Source organism: Propithecus coquereli, unplaced genomic scaffold (assembly GCF_000956105.1).
Source record: "Propithecus coquereli isolate 6110/MARCELLA unplaced genomic scaffold, Pcoq_1.0 Scaffold500, whole genome shotgun sequence".
In the NCBI taxonomy this organism is placed as follows: domain Eukaryota; kingdom Metazoa; phylum Chordata; class Mammalia; order Primates; family Indriidae; genus Propithecus; species Propithecus coquereli.
The window spans coordinates 332,102-355,529 of record NW_012150842.1 but is presented as its reverse complement, the minus strand read 5'-3'; the positions used below and the strand labels follow the sequence as shown (position 1 = coordinate 355,529).

The 23,428-nt window shown below is 35.2% G+C and overlaps 1 protein-coding gene across 1 annotated transcript in view; it reads left to right on the top strand.

Moving 5' to 3' along the window:
- The window catches only part of RGS18 (regulator of G-protein signaling 18), a 32,309-nt gene extending 11,020 nt beyond the window's left edge, over positions 1-21,289 (top strand). Inside the window, exons 2-4 of the mRNA XM_012656352.1 lie at positions 923-984; positions 17,924-18,090; positions 20,885-21,289. Of these exons, the coding sequence (XP_012511806.1) occupies positions 923-984; positions 17,924-18,090; positions 20,885-21,142 (487 nt within the window). The 3' untranslated portion in view covers positions 21,143-21,289. The remainder of the gene's footprint in view (positions 1-922; positions 985-17,923; positions 18,091-20,884) is intronic.
- The last annotated feature ends 2,139 nt before the right edge of the window (positions 21,290-23,428 follow it).

Genomic DNA, 23,428 nt, shown 5'->3' with positions numbered 1-23,428 from the left:
GAAACTAGAAATATCTCATAAAATTAAACCACTTTAATAGTTAGAATTAAATAATCATATGAACATTTAAAAGTGCTCTTTTAAAATTTTATACCTGTCAATTTTAAATGATATATTTTACTCCTCATAACCTGATAAAATACTCATTAATTTAAGAGTTTTCACAATGCAATGTTGTCATAGAGAAGAGCTATTTATCTCTTTTCTCAGTAGTTTGAAAAATACCCTGAGTATAACAAGTGAAGCACAAATAAAAGATGTTTTATAATTTTTAGCATTTCTTTAATTCAAAAAGAAAATGGAATAGCCTTTTATAATAGTTTAATACAAATCCTTCCAAATTTGAATATAACCAATAAAAGATCCAAGAAAATGTATTCAACTCTCTACATTATCAATATCTCTAAAATATTTCTTGTATTAAAAATATCATATTTTGTATCCCTTTGAAACTTCATTAGTTAAACTTCCTGTATCTGTTTAAAAAAAAAAAATTGCAGCATATTGTGGTTAGAGCTTCAAGGAAATTGCAGTAAAAAGCGTTTTTTTTTTTTTCTGAAAGATACTGTCAGTTTAGGTTCTTCATATTTACTGAATTTAAAAAGATAGTTGACCTGATTTCTTTATATTTTGGGCTCTTTAACCTAAGAAATGATTATTTTTTACTAAAAAATAAAAGAATTCACACAGCCATAAGAAAATAATGCAATTTTAACATATCATTCAAATAGGCAAAATCCAAAACAAAATTAAACAATGTTTTTGAAATTTCTAATGTAAATACAACTTTCATTTTATTAGAATCAAAGGAGAAACCCTGTGAAATAGAATGAAAAAGAGCAGTAATACAGCATATTTTATAGCAGATTCATAAACAGACTTTCTGCATACTCCATTATAAAACATTTTGTTTCTTGAACAGAGTCTCCCCTGAAGAAGCAGTGAAGTGGGGTGAATCATTCGACAAACTGCTTTCCCATAGAGGTCAGTGGTATTTTCACCAAATGCTTTATTCCTTAATGGAAAGCTACAGAAAGTATGCATGCAATTATACAAAACAAGCTGTCATAAAAAATTTTGTCTGATTGGTAATTTGATTTTTTTGATTGACAGAAGTAACTAAACAATAGACTACTCAACTAATGGAAAACATTTTTTAAATATTCTCATTTTGTTAAGAATTACTTATTGTGGATGAAATATTAATTATTTCTTTATGCTCTAGTTAACAGTTTCAAATTTTTCTGATTTTTTAATGAGACCCTCAGTTTTATTAAATCCATGATTAGCAAACCAACCATATTATTTTCATTGCTCAGGGATTAAAAATTTAAAATAGTTTTTTTGCTCGGACATTTAGGAAACCCTCATGAAAATAACATTTAAAAAAATTTATAAAGTCTTCAATTTGCACTTCATATCAATCATCTATTTTTAAAGCAGAATTTTGTAGAAAAGTTGAGAATCGGTGTATCTCTATGGTGGAGCTTTGTATCTGAGCCGGAGGGTGAGGACAGATAATGAGTGCTCATTTCACTCTGCAACGCCACGATAAAGCACGGTTAGAAGGCCGGCTGCCTAGTTTGCTACTCTTCAGGGCTGCGGTTCCCAATCCCCAGGCTGTGGACCGGTGCTGTCTGCAGCCTGTTAAGAACCGACAGCACAGCAGAAGGTGAGCAGAGGGTGAGCCAAGGAAGCTTTATCCGTATTTACAGCTGCCCATTGCTTCCGTCACTGCCTGAGCTCCGCCTCCTGTCAGATTAGCGGGGAATTAGATTCTCATAGGAGCCCAAACCCTACTCTAAACTGCACATGGGAGGGATCGAGGTGGCACGTTCCTTTTGAGAATCGAATGCCTGATGATCTGAGGTGGAGCTCAGGCAGTCATGCTGGCGCTGGGGAGCGGCTGTAAATACAGACAAAGCTTGCTCTCTGCTCACCTGCTGTGCACGCCCCCCCAGCCCCACCTCCTTCCTAAGTTTCATGGAGGACAATTTTTCCACGGTTGGAAGACAATTTTTCTAGGGGTGGGAGGGTCACATGCAGAGTTCTGCAGCCCGATCCCTAACAGGCCAGGGACAGACTGGTATCAGTCCAGGGCTTGAGGGTTGGGGACAGCAAGTTTATATGGCACTGACAGTGGGTTTCACATTCTGAGGTGAATACTGGAATAAGGGGTTCCTGTTGCCAAGAGAGCTAGGAATGGAGTACGGTAATTCAGCCTCAAGTACTTCAATTGATTAATAGCAGATTTTCCTGTCTGGCCACATCTTCTGTTTTCTCTCTCTTCCCTAATTGTTCAGCTTTCTACAAGGTCTCGGTGACCTGTTCTTTATCCCCTGAATTAGCTGACCTAAGAATTCTATTTCCTCAGATTATCCCTGAAGACTTTTCCTCTTCCAATGAAAATAGATGTCTGTCTTCCTCATTTCCAGTATCCAATAATTTCTTAACTATTGTTAAAATTCTTTCCAAATATATGTCAAAGTTATCCCATCCTCACTATCTTGCTACCACTGTCTTGGTTCAGGTCCAGATCTATTCTTAATAGATTAATTACAACAACCTGTGTAAAACTTTCCTCCTTAATTCATGTTCCCCCCATTTTTTTAATCTCCTCTTATATCCAACATTTTGGTACATCACTGCCCTTCAGTCTCTTCACCAGGCAGAGCAAGGAAAAAAAGACAAAGGGGTGGAATTCATTTTTTTACCATTTGACTATCTATTATAATAGAAAGAACCAGATGTATTTTCATCTGCAGATTCCCAAACCTAGCATGTCCCCTTAAAAATATTAAATGCTCAAAATATAACTGAATTTGTTGCTAGGAAAAAGTTAGTCCAGAGGACATTTGAATTTTAGTTTTCTCCTGCAACGTAAATGGCTGCACAATCTTAGTCAAGCTCCCTAATCACTCTTTCAGCTTCTTGGACTGTAAATGGACATAATGTTTTTAGCTCCAATAGAAATAGATTTCTGTCAGGATTAAATGAGATGATGAATAAGAAACCAATAAATCTTAGACACTGTACAAATGTCAATGATTACTGCTATTATAGAAAATAATAATTACCAACAAGTTTAATAATTTTTTTTCTCTTTCTAGTCTACTCCCAACTGGGTAGTCATCAGTTAGAGGGTTAAAATTTCAATTGATAGTAATATATAAACTTGATTTATTTCTTTAACTTAATAAATTGGTATATAATAATTTCATCCTACTCTCATTACCCATTCAAAGTGAAGAAAGATTTAGCCGAGTAATTAGTTCTACAAGAAATCCTCACCTGACATTCTCTATTCATTCTTTTACCAGTAGTCAAGACCAAGTGGACCAAATTGAAACTGCTGCTCTCTTTCTTCTCTACTGGCAGAAATATTAAAGAGCTATAAACTATCAGCAATTTAAATCAAAAGGAGATAACATGAATAAAAGAAAATCAGCACTGATCCATTTGGACAGTATTATCATCTTGCATGACCAAAGTGCTAAATAGATTATATTGAATTCACAGAAAGTTAACTTACTAGTATTAGTTTACTCAATCCAAAAACATCCAATTAAAATATAAAATATATTTTAATTGCAATGCCTATTGTAATATTAAATTATAAGTCTTAAGGTAATCACCTGAAAAATCTCTTGAGTGCAATGTTAAATTCAGGTCATTTCTATTGACTTGCCTCTAGGGAAAAATATATATATATATTTTTAAGAGAAATATCCCATGCATGCCTGCACACTCTCTCTCTCTCACTCGCTCTCTCTTTTTCTCTCTCTCTCTCTCTCCAAGAAAGATTTTGCTATGTCAAATTTTATAAAATGTCCCTGTGGTTAAACGTGTAATTTTCTCAAATACTGTATGTCATGTCTATAAAAAGGAAATGGAAAGAGTATTACGCTTAGTCAAATGAGAAATGAAGTGATAAATCAAACAAAATACAATGGAAATTTGAGTATTCAGTTTGACAAAAACAGCTGATACTAAAACCACTATAGAATGATTATTATCAGCTTTAGGAATGGAACCACAAAATAGATGGCTCCTACCCTGGGTTTTAGCAGATTAATCAAAATTCACTAGTTGGACAGGGAAAGAAAATGACCATCCAAGCAGAGAGCCAGTATCGGCATGGGGCATTAAACAGTGCAATCTACTTAGGGAATTAAAAACAAAGTAATTCTTTACTGAGAAATATAATTTGGAAAAGGGAGGGTCACTTAACTGATAGGCAGTAGACTGATGAGACCAAAACTAAAAGACCACTGGTTTTTGCTATATTTCTCAGAAACCAAAGGATCCAGGGAGGTGTTTTGATACTTCCATTTTATTCGAATTTTATTCATGTAGTTTAACTCCTTTAAAAAAAAAAATCCAAGGAAATCTGAATGCAGTATGGACTTCAGTTACTAATGATATATCAGTAGAGGTTCATTAATTAAAACAAATGTACCATACCAATGTAAGATGTTAATAACAGGGTGAAACTGAATTGGAACATATGGGAACTCTGTGTTACCTTTGAAACCTTTCTGTACATCTAAATCTATTCTGAAATAAAATGCTTTTTAAAAATGAACTCAAACATGTTATATAGTAAATTTTAACATAATGAAGTACATCAATAATTTAACTTCTATTCCTCATTTGTTTCTATGCAGCTATTAGGCTAATTTTTTCTGCCATTCTTATTTATTAGCAAATTTTTCTGAATTTGCAAAATGATTAACAAAAACCTATTATTTAAAACTACACATATATGTAAATCAGTAATTTCTGAATGCTATTTAATAAGAACAAAAGTACTAATAAATCAAAAATCAATATCCGACTATATCTGTTGGTCATAATCATAAATTTTTAAGTTAGTCTACTTGTTACTGGCTTTGAGAGGGCTGCAGGAAATGCGTACTTCACTTTTTGGGAAGGCAATGAGTACTTCTCCTTACACTTTTCACCTTGTGGCTTTCCAAGTTACCCTTCCCAATTTTCAGTTACCAATATTCTGCAAGATAAGGGATTCCCCAGTGTTCCACAATGTTAAATTTCCTACTCAAGCTGACCCATAACACTCAATTTTTTAATCTAGCTAAAGAATAAAAACAAATAAAATTCAGTCCAAATTATAATGGATCCCATAAATAAGTCATTATCATAAAAGAAACCACAACATTCTATGGCAGGCCAGAATTACGAAGCCAAATATTAAAGAATAAACAATGCAACCCAGTACTTAAGATATTATACAGTACTTGGGTAACTTCAGAGTTTCTTGACTTTGTTTCATTTGGTTTCTTGGCATCGGAAAAATACTCCAACAGATGCCAGAGTTTCAATTTAGAAACATGCAATTACAAGCATTTCATATTTGTATGACACATTGAGCCAGCTTCTTCCAGTGTGAATTCTAATCCCAGGTTCTATCAAGCACTTTTGGCAGCTGTATTCACCACGGCTGCCTTCTAAAGGGCTGTTTAGTAAGTTACTGCCTCTGCGTGAGAAATGGTTCCATTGTAACCTGACTTACTGCAGCTGCCCAAAGAGAGTAAGAGAAACAGGAAGTAACAAATATGTTGGGATAATCTTGCACAACATAGTACATTACTTTTTAAAAAAGTAATTTACTTAAAATTTTAAATAAATGAACTCTTTTTCCATTATCATTCATTCATTTCTTGAATTAGTATTTATTTTTCACTATTTTTATATTATATCAACAAAACCCATTCACTCTGGTTAATGCATCATGAGCTCTCACAGCTGCTTCCTTGGTGTTAGTGCTCTGACTTCATTTTGAATGTCTGTATCAAGCCCAAGACTAACCATGGCAACAAAGGGCTTTTGCATAAAATTCCAGAGCACGGCAGCTGGCACCGGGTCCACGCTCGTGCTTTGTGAATTCGTAAAGGACTATATTTGAAATAACGTTTATATTATTTTCTGGAAGACTTCCATTTGAATTTCATGCAGAGTGATTTTCCTCTTCTGCTTCAAGCAGAATTAAGTCACTTGCAATTGTCCTTCCTCAGTCCTTGGTTCATACATGTCTATCTTGCCCATTAATTTCCATATTTCGCAACAGTAGGGACTTTGTTTGCTTTATGGCAGGTTAGTGGTAAAAGTACTATAATTTTAAACAAGATGAACTGGGGTTCAAACACCTGGGCTATCTTTTACCAGCTGTAAGATTGAAGGCAATTTAACTCTCTGAACATCAACTTCATGAATAAACACGAGTATAACAAGACCTACTCCATAGGGCTATTGTGAAAATTAAATGGAATTTAATTCCTATATGCCAAGAGAAGGCATATAGGAATGTGGTAGAACCTTAACAAACAACGCTTTTAACTATTGCAAATAATATTCTTTCAAGCATATAACACAGTCCTCATGTTGATAGTGTTTCAGAAATAATTAAAAGATAGGTAAAAGGTTATTTCTAATAAGTAACAATTTTGGTTGTCTATCACATGGACAATTCCTTTTAGATGTCAGTACAAAACATTTTATTATAATTGATATCTATTAATAAGAAAAGTAATGGCTGTATCTTTCTAAAATCATGACAATTATTTAGTAGAGCATGTTATGAATAATCTAGTATTTAAAAACTAATAAATTCATACTTATGAATGACATATAGCTACAATATAGTAAATTGAAATTTATAGAGTCCATCCCTTAGCTGGGGTCAGTGCAACTTTATTTATAAACCAAATGAAACAGATAATTACTTCTTTCTAAACTAGATCTGAACTGAAACAGACTGTTCTCTCATTTTAATATAGCAGGTACTTTATTTTGCCTACTTTGCTTTTTGCATTTAAATAGTAACAGAGGATCAAGTAAGGACAAGCTAAAATTCCTCTTACTGTGAAAGGGGGAAAGGCAGGACCTATATCATTCACAGACAGAACAATGACACCCAATGATATGCTTTTTTAATGTCGGCATAGGGCACATTTCCATATGACTGCTTTTTTTTATTAGAGTTATCTAAAAATGTTCTCACAATCATTTTGTTGTCTTGCTTCCAATTGTTTCCTAATATCTAGTCAAGAAATTCTCTTCAGAAATCTACTTTATAGAAACTACCAACAAAGCATACCAAGATACTGATCCTGCCATAAGAAACAAGAAATTCTCAAATTCTATTAGAAAATTAAAAAAGCCTATCAGTTCTAAAGATAGTTATTAGAGATGAATTGTGAGAACACAATTTTTTTTTAGAATTTAATCCAGTAAAAATGGATATTAATTTTGGGGAAAAAGGACAAGCCTTTTAGAAATTTAGAAGAGGAAGGAAATATAGGTGCTAAGCTGCTGGTTTCTATTACACTAAATATTCACCAAGGGGAAAGTTCTCAAGAAGAAATTTTTTTTAGTAGATCTGGCCAGAGGCTGGGGCTAACTACTTAAACTTTTACTGAAGCCAGTTGGTGTACAGATGATTGTTTTTGTTTTTATTTGGCTTTTAAAGACCTAAACATTGCCCCACATTTCAAAATTCTACTTCGGTTACAATTTAGGGTTTGAAAGGCATGTTTTGCCTTAGTCTCCTTATTTCCTTCCAGGATCATTATAGAAGAAGATAGAGAAATAAAAAAAAAAAAAAAAGACTAGTAAAATCAGAGACTAGGCAATAAAACCATTTTCTAAGTTACACAAATGGAAAAGGAAGAAATTTTCAAGCTGCTGTCAAATAGCAGCCAAATGGTACTTACTCTGCTGATTTCATAAAGTCATTAGCCTAAGGCTTCAGTTTCACCTGAAGTGTGGAGAGGATATTGTCATTTAGTTTTCAAAAATTAAAGGAAGGTCGTCTTGGACAATAGTGATGGCACAAACTGCTTTTTTACAAGTCCAGGTACTGAGATGCTGATGGTAAAAGGAGTTTTGGGAAGGAAAATCAAACAGGAACACGCTGAAGAACAACAGCCCCAGTGGTGCTTATATGCTGAGAGGCTGTGGTACAACCGGCACATCGAATCCCCGTCGTTCACTTCTGAGCTTATTTTGGTAGATAGAACATTAACTTTACTCTGAAAACCTATATATTTTTAGGTATTTGGGGAAAATCCACTAGGTATCAAAATGCTTCAAGATCCGTTGTCCATTTATATTTCCTTTTTACATTCTGAGAGAAGCACAAAGCTCAGTGTGAGAAAAACCTTAAAAATAACACACTGAGTCAGAGAAATAAGAACAATTAACTATCACTCACGTTGACCACTCTTGCTGCTTCTCAGTGGTCAGAGTTTGCTGACTCGCTCGGAAACCGCTTGGCACTAAGGCCTTCATGATACAGGTGTGTTTGACTAGGAATTATCTTTCTAGCATCTGATGACCGTAGGTAAGTTCTGAAAGTTGCTTGTCAGTCTTGCAATGCCTTCTCGAATTCTTGGTGAGCCTAACCTTCCGTTACCTGCCTAGTTTCTTCACCAGCGTCTAACTACTGACATCTGGTGGTCAGGGTCAATACACTGAGGAAAAGGAATGGCGGGACCGCTGTGGGCCCCGGTGGAAGCTCCAGTGGCAGAAGCCGTGGTGCAGGGAGGCATCTGTCACCTGTTCACTGTGCTAGTCGTTGGGGTCATTCCATGTTATAACGCTGTAGGTTGTCACGTCTTTTCTGACTACTGATTCTTAAACATTAGGTTCCTAGAAGTCTAATATATTAAAAAGATTGCTAACAACATAAAAAAAAAAAGATGTTTCACGATAATGAGGACAAGTTCTACATAGAGGAGAAATAAATGGCGACATATAAAACATAATTTGAGGACTATTTTGGTTTCCTGCTGCTGCTGTAACAACTAATCACAACTTTAATGATGAAAACACGATTTTATTGTCTTATAGTTCTGTAAGTCAGAAATCTAGTATGGGTCTCATCAGAATAAAAACAAGCCTTCAGCGGGCGCTTGTCCTTTTGGGGAGGGTCTGAGAAAGACCCTCTTTTCTGCTCATTTGGGCCATTGGCAGAATTAAGTTCTTTATAGTTTTAGACCAAGGTCTTTGTTCCCTTGCTGGCTACAAACTGAGGGCCATTCCCACTGCTGTGGTTTGGAAATGGTTTTTTTGTCGCCGCCAAATCTCACATTGATATCTGGCCCCCAGTGTGGTGGTGGGAGGTGGGGCCAGGTGGGGGGTTTTCGGGTCCCGGTGCGGATCCCTCGTGAATGGCGGCGACTTTCTCTGTGGTGAGTGAGTTCTCACTCTCGCGATACCGGGTTGGTTCTCGGAGGGATGGATCAGCTCCCAGAGAGGGGTTGTTACAGAGGAGGACACGCCCCGCGTTTGGTCCTTTTTGCACACGCGACTTCCCCTTTCACCTTTTCCACCATGTTTGACGCAGCACAAAAGCCCTCACCAAGAGCGGAGGGGATGCCCGTGCTATGCTCTTTGTACGGCCTGAAGAACTGTGGCCAAATGCACCTCTTTTCTGTATAAATTACCCAGCCTCAGGTATTCCTTTATAGCAACACAGAATGGACAAAGACACCCACCTTCTAGAATCCACCACATTCCTTGGCTCACCACTATCTTCTTCCATCTTCAAAGCCAACAACTGAGACTCAAGGCCTTCTTACGTCACGTCTCTCTGACCCACTCGTTGGCCTTCCTCTTGCACATTTTCTTTAAAGATGGGGTTGGCTGGCCTTGAACTCCTGGGCTATAGTGAACCTCCTGCCTCAGTATCCCAAGAAGCTGGGACTATAGGAGCACACCACCACGCCCAGCTTTCTATTTTTAAGGGCTCATGTGATTTGATTGGATTTACCTTGATAATCTCCCCATCTCAAGGTCTTGAACAACAGTCACAACAGCAAAGTTCCTTTTTCCATGTAAGGTAATATATTCACAGATGTTGGGGATTCGGAAATGGACGTTTGTGGAGGGGTGTTTTTCTGCCGACCACAGGAAACACTGCCTTCCTGAGAGACATAGAATTCTATACTTTTTTTTTTTTTGAAAAGCGAAATCTGGGACAATTAAACTTATCTGAAACTCAATTTCCTCATCTATGAAAACTAAAATAGGACATATTCCAGGTATCTTTTATGAAAATTAAATGAGGTAATGCATATAAACAACAATTAGCCTTCAAAACCTCTAAACATGTATTAATGCAAAACCTCTCAGTTATAGCCATGAATCTGCCAGTAGAGATTCATTCATCCTGCTTCATTCTATATGGAACTTTTTATATGAGAAACAGTTACTGACCATGAGGAATAGTTCCAGAGAGCATTGAATATAAGAAATGGAAATATAAATGAAAATTAGTTGAGCAGACAAGGAAAGTTATAACTTCTTTATTTCATAATTTTTCCATCTATAATGCCAGAGTGTTTGCTTCCTCTTTATAAATTGCTGGATTTAATATTTTAATGTGCTGTTCAGAATCTTTGCATCTGTGATCATGTGAGATATTGGTGTGTGATCTTCTTTCTCTTTTCTTTATTTCTTTTCCTTTTTTTTGTTGATGATGGGATATAATATTTGTAAAGTTTTGGTATTAGAGTTATTCTACTCTTATAAAATGAGATGGAAAGTATTCATCCCTTCTTTGTTTTCTAGAAGAAATTGCATAAGAATTACAGAATTAGAGTACTTTTTTGTCTTAAAGGTTTGATGGAATTCACCAAATGTGTCTCCACAGATTTTTTTGGAGGGGGAGATATTTTATTATAAAAATCTGTTTATTAATTGATTTAGGGCTATCATATTTTCCATTTCTTCAGTGTCAGTTTGGATAGGTTTTATTGTTTTTTAATCAATTTGTCCATTTCATATAAATTATATTTACTGGCATAAAATCATTCATAATATTCATTTTTATAATATCTGTAAGATCCCTGGTAATACCCCTGGTTTGCTTCCCAATGTGAAACGGTCTTGCTAGGGGTTCTATACTTTGGCTTCGTTTATCTTCTTTGTAGGTTGTTTTCTATTATGTAGACTTTTGCTCTTGTTTTTATTTTTCCCCTTCTTCTTTCTGTGGGTTCAATTTGTTTTTGTTTTTCAAGCTTCTTAAAGTGGAAACTTAGATCTTGATTTTTATAATCTTTTTCTTATACTAGTACACCATTTCATGCAATAAATTGCCCTCTAACTACTGTTTAAGCTGCTGCTTACAAATTTTGATGTGCTGTACTTTTACTATGATTCAAGTATTTTCTAATTTCCCTTGTGATTTTGTCTCTGACATATGTATTATTTATAAGTATCTTGTTTTATTTCCAAATATTTGGAGCTTCTTTAGCTATGCTACAAGTGTTGATTTTTAATTTAAACCCCTTGTAGGAAAAGGACATATCTGTAAGATTATTAAGTGTTCGGAATTTATTTAGACTCATTTTCTGTCCTACCATATAGTCTATCTTGGGTAATCTTTCTTGTGCACTTGAAAAGATGTGTTGGGTATAGTGTTTTGTAATTGCTAATTAAGTCAATTTAGGTAATAGTGTTGTTTATGCTTTACATATTGTTGATATTCTGTCTATTTTTCTATCAATGAGTGATGAGCATTTAAATCTACAACTCTAATTGTGATTTTTTCTACTTCTTTCAGTTTGTTAGTTTTGCTTCATGTATTTTGAAGCTCTGAATTAAGTTTATATATATTTAAGATTGTTATGTACTAGTAATGACTATTTTATAATTATGAAAGAAATACTCCTTATTCTGAAGTTACTTTATCAAGCCACATAAGAGTTTTTTAATCAGATTTCTTATTTTTAACCTCTTTATTGTGGATCACTTTCATTCCTTTTCTGATACTTTGTATTTGATGTGTCTCTTATGGCCAATATATAGTCTGGTGTTAATTTTTAATCCAATCTGATAAAATCTCTGATTTAATCCATTTAAATGTCGTATCATCATTGATATAGATGTTATTGCATTTAACATCTTACTATTTATTTTCTATTTGTTCCATCATTTTGTTGTTGTCGTTGTTGTTGTTATTGTTGTTCCTTCTTCCCTGCCCTCTTTAGATTAAATAATTTCTATCCAACTGTCTGCCAGTATACTCATCCCTTCTTCTGTAGTCTTTAATCTGTTGTCATGCTCATCCAAGGAATCTTTTATTTTAAATATTTTACATTGCAGTTATAGAATCTGAATGTGACTTTTTTTATAATTTCAATTTCTCTGTTGAGTTTTTGCATCTATTCACTAATTTTGTCTTTTTTAATCTTGTGTGTTTCAAGATATTTATAATATCTCTTTTAATGTTTTTGTTGCCATTTCTAACATTTTAGGTAATTGTGATCTGTTTTTATTAATATTTTGTTGTTATCAACAAACAATATTGATAATGGGTCACAGTAGAAATTTATTTGCATGCTTAATAATCTTATATTGTATATGAGCATGGAAGAAGATATAGGAGTCTAGATTATGTTGTCTTCCTTTAAAGAATGTTGAATTATTTTTCTGGCAGTCAGTTAAATCATTGGTGGTTCTTTCTGGCTGATTTGACCCTTTAAACTTGCTCTCTTTTAGAGTTTTTATTGTACTAGGACAACACCCTTACCCTAAGGCATAATATTTATGCCAAAAACAAGGCCTTCTTGGGTATCTCTTCTGTGGCTGAGCCAGAAATCTAAAGTCATCCTGACCTATGAAAACTCTCATCTTTCATTTACAACTCAGTCCCACAGCAGCTACACTGTTCTGGACGTTACAGAATTTCCCTTACCTATGTGCAGCCCAGCCTTCAGTCAAGGATCTGAAGGAAAACTGCACGCAGACTTCTGGGCCCCCATGTGAAGCCGATTCACTGTGCACTGGTTGCCAGTTTAGCCCAGGGCATCTTGGGCTACAATTTTGACTACTTGCACAAGCCCAGTGAGACAGAACACACACAACTGGTTAAGCAAAGCAGCTTTATTACTCACAAATAGGCAGCAAGAGATAGTAGAAGTCTACTATTCACATTGCGTTGGTCCTACAAGGCTCAGAGTGGATAGAATCTTGTCTGTGATGTTCCAGTGGCACCGGCAGCTAAGAGACCCCAGAAATCATCCTGTCCTGGGTTTTATGCGCCGGGCAGGAATTGCAGTTTCTAGGGGGCATGGGAACAGAGCCTCTCCTTATCTCAGGATGTTTTATTCCCAGCCCATTCTGCAGTTGTTCTTGACAACAACAAGCAGAAGGGGGGGGGGTTGGTAACCTGGCTTGATCCAAGGACGCCTGAACTGTCCTGCACCCTCCACATGTTTCCCTTTGTATCACTGCCCTGACTCACAAATTCCAAGTACATCGTGATTCTCAAACTCTTATCTCTTGTCTCCTCAATTCAGCAAGACTTTGTACTTTGCTTAGGCTCTATCTTCATCCATTCCAGTCTTAAACGTGTGCCTGGGCAGAAAGCCAGGGTAAACCCAGCGCTCACGTCATGTGTTTCTCTTCTTACCTGTTCCCAGGCCCTGTGGCCAGTTGTACTCTGCTTGAAAATTACTGCCTCCATATTTTGTCCAGGTTTAGAGTTATTTATTGTTGGAGGACAAGTCTGATTCCTGTTACTCTGTCACAACTCTCCTCTTCTTTATAATTTAATAGTAATACTTTCTTTTATTTAAGGTAGGACTCTATAGATTAAATACCAAATCAAATACTGTCTACCTTTTAAATTGCTGGTCCCTGGTACCTAGAACAGTGTCTGGAACACAGCATGCAGTAAAATTTTTTCAATGAATTAATGATCTTTTCAGTGACAAGTTCAGGAAACTGAACAAATGTAATAAGGAATAAACAAATGTAATAAGATAGGTGACCAAAGTTAGGAATACACTATCGAATTAAGAATATTCTTGAATAACTCATAGTGATATCTAAGAGAGTCAGCAGTGTACCTCCAGAAGAGTTCGCCGGCTTGTCTGAAGTCATATAAACTGACATCTAACGCAAACTTCAGCCTTGCAAGTTCTCAAAATTTATGTTGTCATCTCATTAGCGTGCTAAGAAGGACCGAAATCCCAGTAGAAGGCTCACATTGGCAAAACTCATGAGGCTGAGTTCCAACCTAATAATATATTAATAGATTCAGAAATAAAACTGTCACTGGTAGCCATTTCTCTACCTTTTCATATGCCCAAAGAAGCCAAATCATAATAAAAAATTTAATTGTGAAGGATGAAATTAGAATATTAATTAAACATTTAATGGCATCTGGCTAAGATAAAGATCAACTTATTAAATGAACTGGTATAATTTTTATTACATATACTTGTCCATATTTACAATAGGACAGGGTTTTTTGAGTTTTTGTGTCATTTTCTGCTTTTTAATGTTTGCTGGCTCTGATTGTGAGTTTCTTTTGTAAAGATAGATCTGATGTTTCACTTAAAATACAAAGCATTTTCTGAAACTATTTCATGTTTTTTAAATGAAATTATATATTTTTATATCAATTCAATTATATATTGATTATTTCTTTTAATAAATAATTTTGAATGATTTCTTCATGCTGTGTACTGGGGATTTGGTGGCAAATTGAACAATGGTCTCTATCTTATGAATCTCACAGTGTAGCATGGGAAACAAAAGTTAACAGGCACCCAATAGGATATTTTAAATGTTACTCAGTGTACTAGGAAGCCGTATCTGAAGGACACCTAGCTTATTCTTGAGGGATTGGCAAAGTCTTTGCAGACAAGATGACCTGTGATGTAAACCTCAATGGACATGGACGGTAAGGATTAGGTTAACGAAATTACTTTGATGAGATTAGAGTAGGAAGGGAAAAGTGTATTGAACAGGAGCTAAAGCTAAGTAAGAGATGCAGGATCATGGCATGTGCACGGAACTATGTGTGTTTCTCTGTGACTAGAACTTAGAGTGTAAAAAAGATAGTGAGAAGAGATGAAGGGCATGATTGCAAAATTTAACCAGTGAATAATCACAATGAAATTTGTACTGTAGAAAGATACATACTGACTAGAGGGTGTATAATAAACTAAGAGGTTAGAGGTAGAAAAATCAAGAGAAATCTGAAGTCAGAGTCACCAGTTAGGAGGTTCTAATAATAATCTACATGACATAATTCTGGTCTGAATAAAAGGGATTACAGATTGTATAAAAAGAAAAAGACAGATGTAGGATATATGAAAGAAGTAAAATTGAGAACATTTGATTATCAACTGTGTGTGAGGTGTGAGGGAAATTGGGCATCCCTGAGGATAAGTGCCAAGGTTCTGGTTTAAGTCCCTGAGTTGATGGTACCATTGAATAGGAAACATATGCAGGGAGGATCTTGGATGAAGATGATAAACGCAGCTGTGCCATGACTATTTTGATGGGAAAGTCAATGGCGATGTTTCCCACATGTTGGTTGATGTGAGCTAGTAGCTCAGGAAAGAGGCTGGAGATGAGTTGTGAGAATCATCAGCATATTGATTGTATTTGGGGGTTGCAGTGATTTTCCAGGACATGGAATTTAAGGGAAGGATGAAAAAGGATGAGCTGAGAAGAAATTGGAGATGCAATAGTCAGATGTACAAGGAAACTCAGGAGTTTAGGTGCCATCAAAGAGAATTACAGACAAATCTTTACCATGCCTACTGTTGTAAACAGATAAAGTAACATATGGACTGAAAAAAAAAGTTCACTGAATATAACATTAAGTCAATTTGGAAAAAATAAGTTAAGTAAAATGTTGAATAAAACCATATTTAGTGTGTTGGGAAATAAATGAGGTAGAGGAGATTAAGAGATCAAGTGTAGGAAACTTATAGACTTGATATCTGTAAGAAGAAAAGATATGAGTCAGTAGCTAGAGGAATATTTGAAGTCAAGAGAAGATTTTTCTTTTAATGATTGCTTGTAATGAAATTAAAATCTTTTAATGATACCAACATTCAACTCAGAAAACTATTATTTTCTAAAATTGTTTGTAATGCTTCATTTTGTCTCCAGGTGCCAACAATATGTATAAAATACAGTTGGGAGTAAGGAAAAAGGAGTTCAGGAAAGATTGCTAAAAATTATTTAAATCCAACTAAAGGGCAATTTCCTCTGAGAAAGTTTATTTGAAAAATCCATTAGAAATATATTTCCCTTCGCTCATGCTTTTGCAACACAACTACCATACAACAAAGCCATTTCACTTCTTGGGACTTAACCCAGAGAAATGAAGACTTACATTTACATAAAAAAGTCCTACACATAAATTTCCATAGCAGCTTTATTTATAATGACCAAAAAATAATAAAAAGCTAGAAATAGCATGTATGTTCTTCAATGGATGCCTGATTAAACAAATGGTAGTATATCCCTATCATTACCATGGTGTATTAATATAATATAGCAATGAATAGAAACAAACTGTTGATAAATGCATCAACCTGGATGAATCTCCAGAGAATTATGCTGTGTGAAAAGTTATCCCTAATAATATTTACTATGTGATTTCATTTATATAGTATTCTTGAATTGACAAAAATTATAGCAATGAAGGACAGACTAGTGGTTCTTAGGGTTAAGGAGGAGTTAAGTGTGGGAGACATATGAATATGGTTATAAAAGGGCAACATGGGTTATACTTATTCTATATCTTGATCAACTAATGTCATTTCCTAGTTGTGATATTTCAGTATAGTTTTTCAAGTTGTTAGATTGCTGGAAACTGGAAAAAAGGATACATGGGGATCTCTCTCTATTATTTCCTATAAGTACATGTGACTATAATTTTATCAAAATAAAGAAGTTTAATTTTTAAAATGCCTATAAGCCAAAACAAAAATCTACAATGTCAAAAGTAGTTGATAGAGCTTTAGTATTGAAGTCAGATTTTCTTAGATTTGATCCAAAGTCTGCCACTTTTTTAGCTATGTAAACTTTATCTTGCCGAGCCTTCAATAACCGAAAATCATCAAGATCATCATTATCACCATCACAACCACCACCACTGAAATTCTTATGGAGTTCTTACTATTTGCCCGTCACTGTTCTAAACACTTTGCATATTTTAACACATTTAATGCTCTAAACAGCCCTATCAGGTAGGTATCATTATTATTTTAATTTTAAGGCACAGAAAGGAAAAGTAATTCACTCAGGGCCACATAATAACTAGATGAACATGAATTTAAGCCCAGGTAGTCTTCCAAAAGATGTGCTACCTGCCCCTAACATTTAATGGCACTCAAGACATAAGTGAAAAAAAAAAGGCCTCATACTATATGTCTAAATGTTCAGGAGTTATAGATCAAGCTAACAACTGTTTAAATATATATATTTAATCCTTCTACTTTGACAAATACACTTTGTAAACCACTTGGAAGATTACATTCGAATTTAAAATCCTCAGTATGTTCCATGCTATACATACGGCCTTTCTTTCTCTTCCCCCCTGTGATTTGGTTCTACAAGAGGCCTCCTCGTGGCTTTGGGTAGACACTCCAGGCTGAAAATTAAAGCCCTGTCCACACTCAGGCCTAAGGGTATGAGTAGCAGTGAGTCAGTGCACTTTTGATGAATGGACTTGGGAAAGAGGTCTCTGTGAACTCGGGAAACATGGAGCTTTGGGGCAGAGAATCCCAGAACCCTGAGTAGCAGAAGCATGGTCTAGAGGTAGAGGGGAGAGGTTCCGAGGGCAATGGCTTCTTGGCTGTGTGGAATAACCCCTCACACTCTGGAATGGGCATGGATAAAAGAGACATAAAGCGAGGTCCGCACTAGGGGTCCTCTTACTCTTAGGTCTAAATGTGACACTGGCCTTATTTCAACAGAAATAATACCTTTCATAGTTGTGAAAACTATGTGAAGTCCATCATGTGTATTGTGAATGATATGTGCCATGTGTTGCGTTAGATGGAAGACATAGTTTTCTGTTACTATTTGCAGTGATATTTTAATATCGAATAGTATATTTTACAGTTATTATTTATTTTCATGGTAGATGGACTGGAGGCTTTTACCAGATTTCTTAAAACTGAATTCAGTGAGGAAAACATTGAATTTTGGAAAGCCTGTGAAGATTTCAAGAAAAGCCAGGAACCTCAACAAATTATCCTTAAAGCAAAAGCAATCTATGAGAAATTTATACAGAATGATGCTCCACAAGAGGTACAGTAAAGATGATTGTAAAAATTTATAACTGTTTGAAAAATTTTTTAAGGTAATAAGAATTTCATTTTTAAGTATGTGAATGTTATTTTTCCAAATTTATTTTATAAATTGTATTTATAATTGACATATAGTAATTGTCCCTGCTTAGGGGATACAGTGTCTACTGTTATGGGGTACATTGTATAATGATCAAATCAGGGTAGTTAGCATATGTATCACCTCAAAAATTTATCATTGCTTTGGTGGTGATAACATTCAATATCTACTTTTCAAGCTATCTTAAAATATACAATACACTCATGCCTGTAATCCTAGCACTCTGGGAGGCCGAGGCAAGTGGATTGTTTGAGCTCAGGAGTTTGAAACCAGCCTGAGCAAGAGCGAGACCCCGTCTCTACTAAAAATAGAAAGAAATTAATCGGACAACTAAAAATATATTGAAAAAAATTAGCCAGGCATGGTGGCGCGTGCCTGTAGTCCCAGCTACTCGGGAGGCTGAGGCAGGAGGATTGCTTGAGCCCAGGAGTTTGAGGTTGCCGTGAGCTAGGATGACGCCACGGCACTCTAGCCCGGGCAACACAGTGAGACTCTGTCTCAAAAAAAAAAAATACAATACATTATTATTAGCTATATTCATCCAACCACATTATGTAACTCCAAAACTTATTCTTCCTAATTATAACTTTGTGCCCATTGACTAACCTTTCCCCCATCCCTCTACCTCCTCCCCAGCTTCCGCTAACCACTGTTCTACTCTCTGCTTCTATGAGATCAACCTTTTTAGATTTCATATGAGTGAGGTCACACAGTATTTGTAGCTCTACTCCTGGCTTATTTCGCTTAATGCCCTCCAGGTTTATCCATGTTGCTACAGATGATAGCATTTGGTGTTTTTAATAGCTGAATAGTGTTACATTATGTATATATACCACATTTTTTTAATTCATTCATCCTTTGGTGGACATTGAGATTGATTCCATCTCTTGGCTATTTTGAATAGTGCTGCTATGAACATGGGCGTGTAGATATCTCTTCAACATACTGTTTAGATATATAGCCAGTAGTAGAATTGTTGGATCATCTGGTAGTCCTATTTTCATATGGTAGTCCTATTTTTATTTTTTTAGGAACCTTCATACTGTTTCCCATAATGGCTGTACTAATTTACAATCCCACCAACGGTGTATAAAAGTTCCCCTTTCTCTACATCGCTGCCAGTATTTGTTATTTTTTGTCTTCTTGATAATAGCCATTCTGACTGGGGTAAGGTGGTATCTCATTGTGGTTTTGATTTGCATTTTCCTGATGGTTAGTGACGTTGAGGATTTTTGTCAATATGGCATTTTGCCATTTGCATTTCTACTTTTGAGAAATGTCTATTCAGGTCTAAATTTTTGAGACAATCTACCTTCATCAAATCAATACCCCCATACATTCAACCAGAAAGTTTAGGATTTTGCTGATGCAAAAATGGTTGTTTATATAGATTTTTACATGTATATAAACACAATACATTGTAAGATGTTATTATGAAATGAAAGGTTTACTTGAAGTCACTCCTCGGAGTTATTTTCATTTGAGACTAAGAGTGAATGCAATTAATTGCAAAGTTTAAATTCATTCACTTATCCATATTAATCACCTTAGCACAAGCAACCTCACGTAGAAACTAAAGATTTCTATACATGATGAAAGGCAAAAGATTTCAAGAAGTCTGTATCATGTACCATTTTTATTTTAGCTCATCTACCTATACACAGTTTTATTTGCCCAAAAGTGTTATACCTCTACTTTAACATAGGTTAAAAGAAAAATCTCATAATGGAAAGATGAGGTAAACCTACCTGGGCAATGGTTCGAGTAAAAAAAAAAAAAAAAATAGTGGTTTTCTTTGACCCCAAACTCAATATGAGGTAATTGTGTGATGCAATGGTTGAAATGGTTATAAGACTAGCAAATATTACTTGACTGTCCTCATATGTTAATTAAATAGAGTGTCTGTGCTCCTATTACATGGTCCAAAAATAGTGCTTCTTCACTGAGGTAGTAGAACTGGTAGTCTGTCACTGTTAAGAGTTTTATTTGACTCTAAATTAGTACTGTCCACAGGGTAGAAGTGGCTATGTGGATATCTTTCCACAAAAAATGGTCATTTTTCTTGTTTCAATGTTTCAGTCTGTTTTTTTCTAAATGTATGGTTCTGTCTTCCCCAAACCCAACCTTATACATAGATTAAAAACAAAAGGCAGCTAGTTGTATGTCTTATCCATAAGGGGTAAGAAAAGGCCCCTACGTGAAAACACACCCCCATCAGAATCTGATATTTCAGCAGTGCTATAATACAAGCCATTAAAGAATTTTATCTGTAAAAGACATTCATGCTTTAGCACAGGTTTGCTTACAGGAAAGAATCATAACATAATGAAATGAGCACTGGGATAAATAGAAGCCCCATATTGAAATCCCAAATATGCTCCAAGCTCTTTGTTTCCCATAGCCCAAATAATTTAACCTCTGTGAAGTCTAGTTCCCATTTTGAAAATGAGTGAGTTAACCTAATGATCTCTATGATACTTACCATTGCAATATTCCATTATTCTAAATTAGCAGAGAGTAAGAAGGACCAGGAGCATAGGAAGAGAAGAAAGAGCCAGATAAAATGCTAATCCAGAATAGATCATTGGATCCCTAGACGCATAAGAGGACCCAAGCATCCAGTACACTATGCCCCTTCCGACATTGTGTCAGTCCTATACTGACAATAATTACACATTTTTTTCTGTTTATCCAGGTTAACCTTGATTTTCACACCAAAGAAATCATTACTAAGAGTATCACCCAACCCACGCTCCACAGTTTCGATGCTGCACAAAGCAGAGTGTATCAGCTCATGGAACAAGACAGTTACACACGTTTCCTGAAATCTGACATCTATTTAGACCTGATAGAAGGAAGACCTCAGAGACCAACAAATCTTAGGAGACGATCACGCTCATTTACTTGCAATGAATTCCAAGATGTAAAATCAGATGTTGCCATTTGGTTGTAAAGAAATTGATTTTGTTCATTTTGATGACAAACTTGTACATCTGCTTCTAACATATAGCATGTTTATGTTAAGGAATGGTTACATCTTTTTTAAAATAAACTACATCATCTGAAAGGATTTTAAAAATGTAAATCAAAACTTTTTGCTAACAAAATACACACTGTATCTGCCAATATATTCTGTACAAACCTTTCATTTGACATCATTCCATTCATAATCAGAAAAACTTTTTTCTTAATTAAAAGGCAGTAGAGAAGTAATAAAAATGTTTTATAAGGTTGTGGAATTAAATAAAGGCTAAACTTTTGCAAAAGTGTCAATGGTTTGATCAAATATCTAGTTTGGATTTTTTTCTAGATGTAAATAGCATTAATATTCAGATATCCATATGTCCAGACAGCATTTTCCATAATGATGCATATTCTCTTTCTCTCAGTAATAGTGTAGGAATGATCTAGTTCTTACAATGGGAGAAGATGAACATGTGTTTTTGGGTTACTTACCCTGGCTCAAGAATAGTGATGTATCATTTCTAGTTACAAGTCAGCAACAGAAGCCTTTTTGAAAACACATTCATGTCTACAGAACTCTTGGGTTCAAAATAACCTAGGTTGATGAGTGACAATGAGATCCACATTTGGACTCATTCCTGCATGGGTTTTACCCAGTTATATGGAGCACTACTGGCCACAGAAACATGACCAGATTATACATAGTTCCAGGTTGGGACTGAGTGGATTATCTTCTCTCTGGCTAAGAGATCTTGCTACTAAAATATTAGGCAATCAGTAATTCAAATGATGACCAGAGGAGGCTTTACTCAGGAGTAATTAGGTCTCATGTTTGGATTTTTAGGGCTGCAGTAGAAATTAGAAATGAGAGGAGGTGAAGAAGCAGGGTGCTTAAGGCCCCGGCGATTTGGGCATCTGCCACATTGGTTCCCATTCAGAAAGTGTTCTCCCATCGATTACATTCTTGTTACAATCTCATTTAATACTATTTTATTCAAATAAGATGATACAAATAAGTATATATGTCTCTATTTTAGGGAAATATTTAATTTTAAATGTGGATTACCTGGTCTGTAAATTATCTGTATTTAAAGATGTCATAAATTTGGCTTTGGGAACTGTTATAATTTTAGTTGAAATGTAAAATATAATAACTTTAGATCTTCCATAGTAATAAATACTTTAAATTTTCTCATTCATAGAGCTAAGTTTATTTAACCAGTAAAAGCTCTCAATGACTATTGATTACCCTTCCTGTTATCAAATAAGAAATAAATACATTTTCTTATTTTAGAATGATACTGAGATAGAAAGTATTAATTGAGGTATTGTGTCACTGATCTTAATGCTAAATCAGTTCTTGATACCTTTTTGAATGTGAAAACAAAATATGCATTTCAAGATCAACTAAGAAAGTGATTTTAAATTTTTCTTTGATTTCTATTTGCTTTTTCTGTGAAAGTCTCTTTTCGTAGAATTTGATTGTTTCATACACAGAGTTAAGACTTGATACGAGCTTTCTGATTTCATCAGAAAAATCATGTGCTTATTTTAATAGCATTTTCTGGTATCACAAATATGTATTATATAGCTTTCCATTTGTAATATTTTTCAAGAGCATCTAATCTCTTGATTAAATTATGAAACATTCAGTGAGACAATTCAAATTCATAGCAGGACTTCATGATGAAGTTAATGCCTACCTTCAAACAGCTTGCGCTTTGTGGAGAAAAATAGCACGGACAAATGCAGAAAACAAAAGTAATTGGAAAAGCGAAAGAAGTAAACTTGTACGGCAGCACTGTATGTTAGCTGAAAGAATGACAAAATTCATAAATGGAGACTCGACGTGAGAGCCCCAAGGCCTGGGCTCCCACTGGATGTCGATCCTCAGAAATATGCAACTCCTGGGGACCCGCGCCCTCCATGTCGTTTTTAAACATAGGGACGCGGGATGTCTAATTTCTGGTGCCCTTTACGGTCTCCATATTCACTGATTCTAAGTAAATCACCCGATATTCTTCAAAGCACCTCCTGATTGGTGGCCAAGCAAGGACAAGAGGCAAATAAGTATAATTAATGAAGGGAAAGAAACTTCAGACTAAAAATTAATATGGGACGTTGGTCTAAGAATAGGGAATAATTTTATAGGAAACTTAGAAATACATGAAAGGAAAGAAGCCACAGGAAATATAGCTGGATTTTTTTTTTTTATTTCAGCATATTATGGGGGTACAGATGTTTAGGTTACGTATGTTGCCCTTGCCCCCCCCCC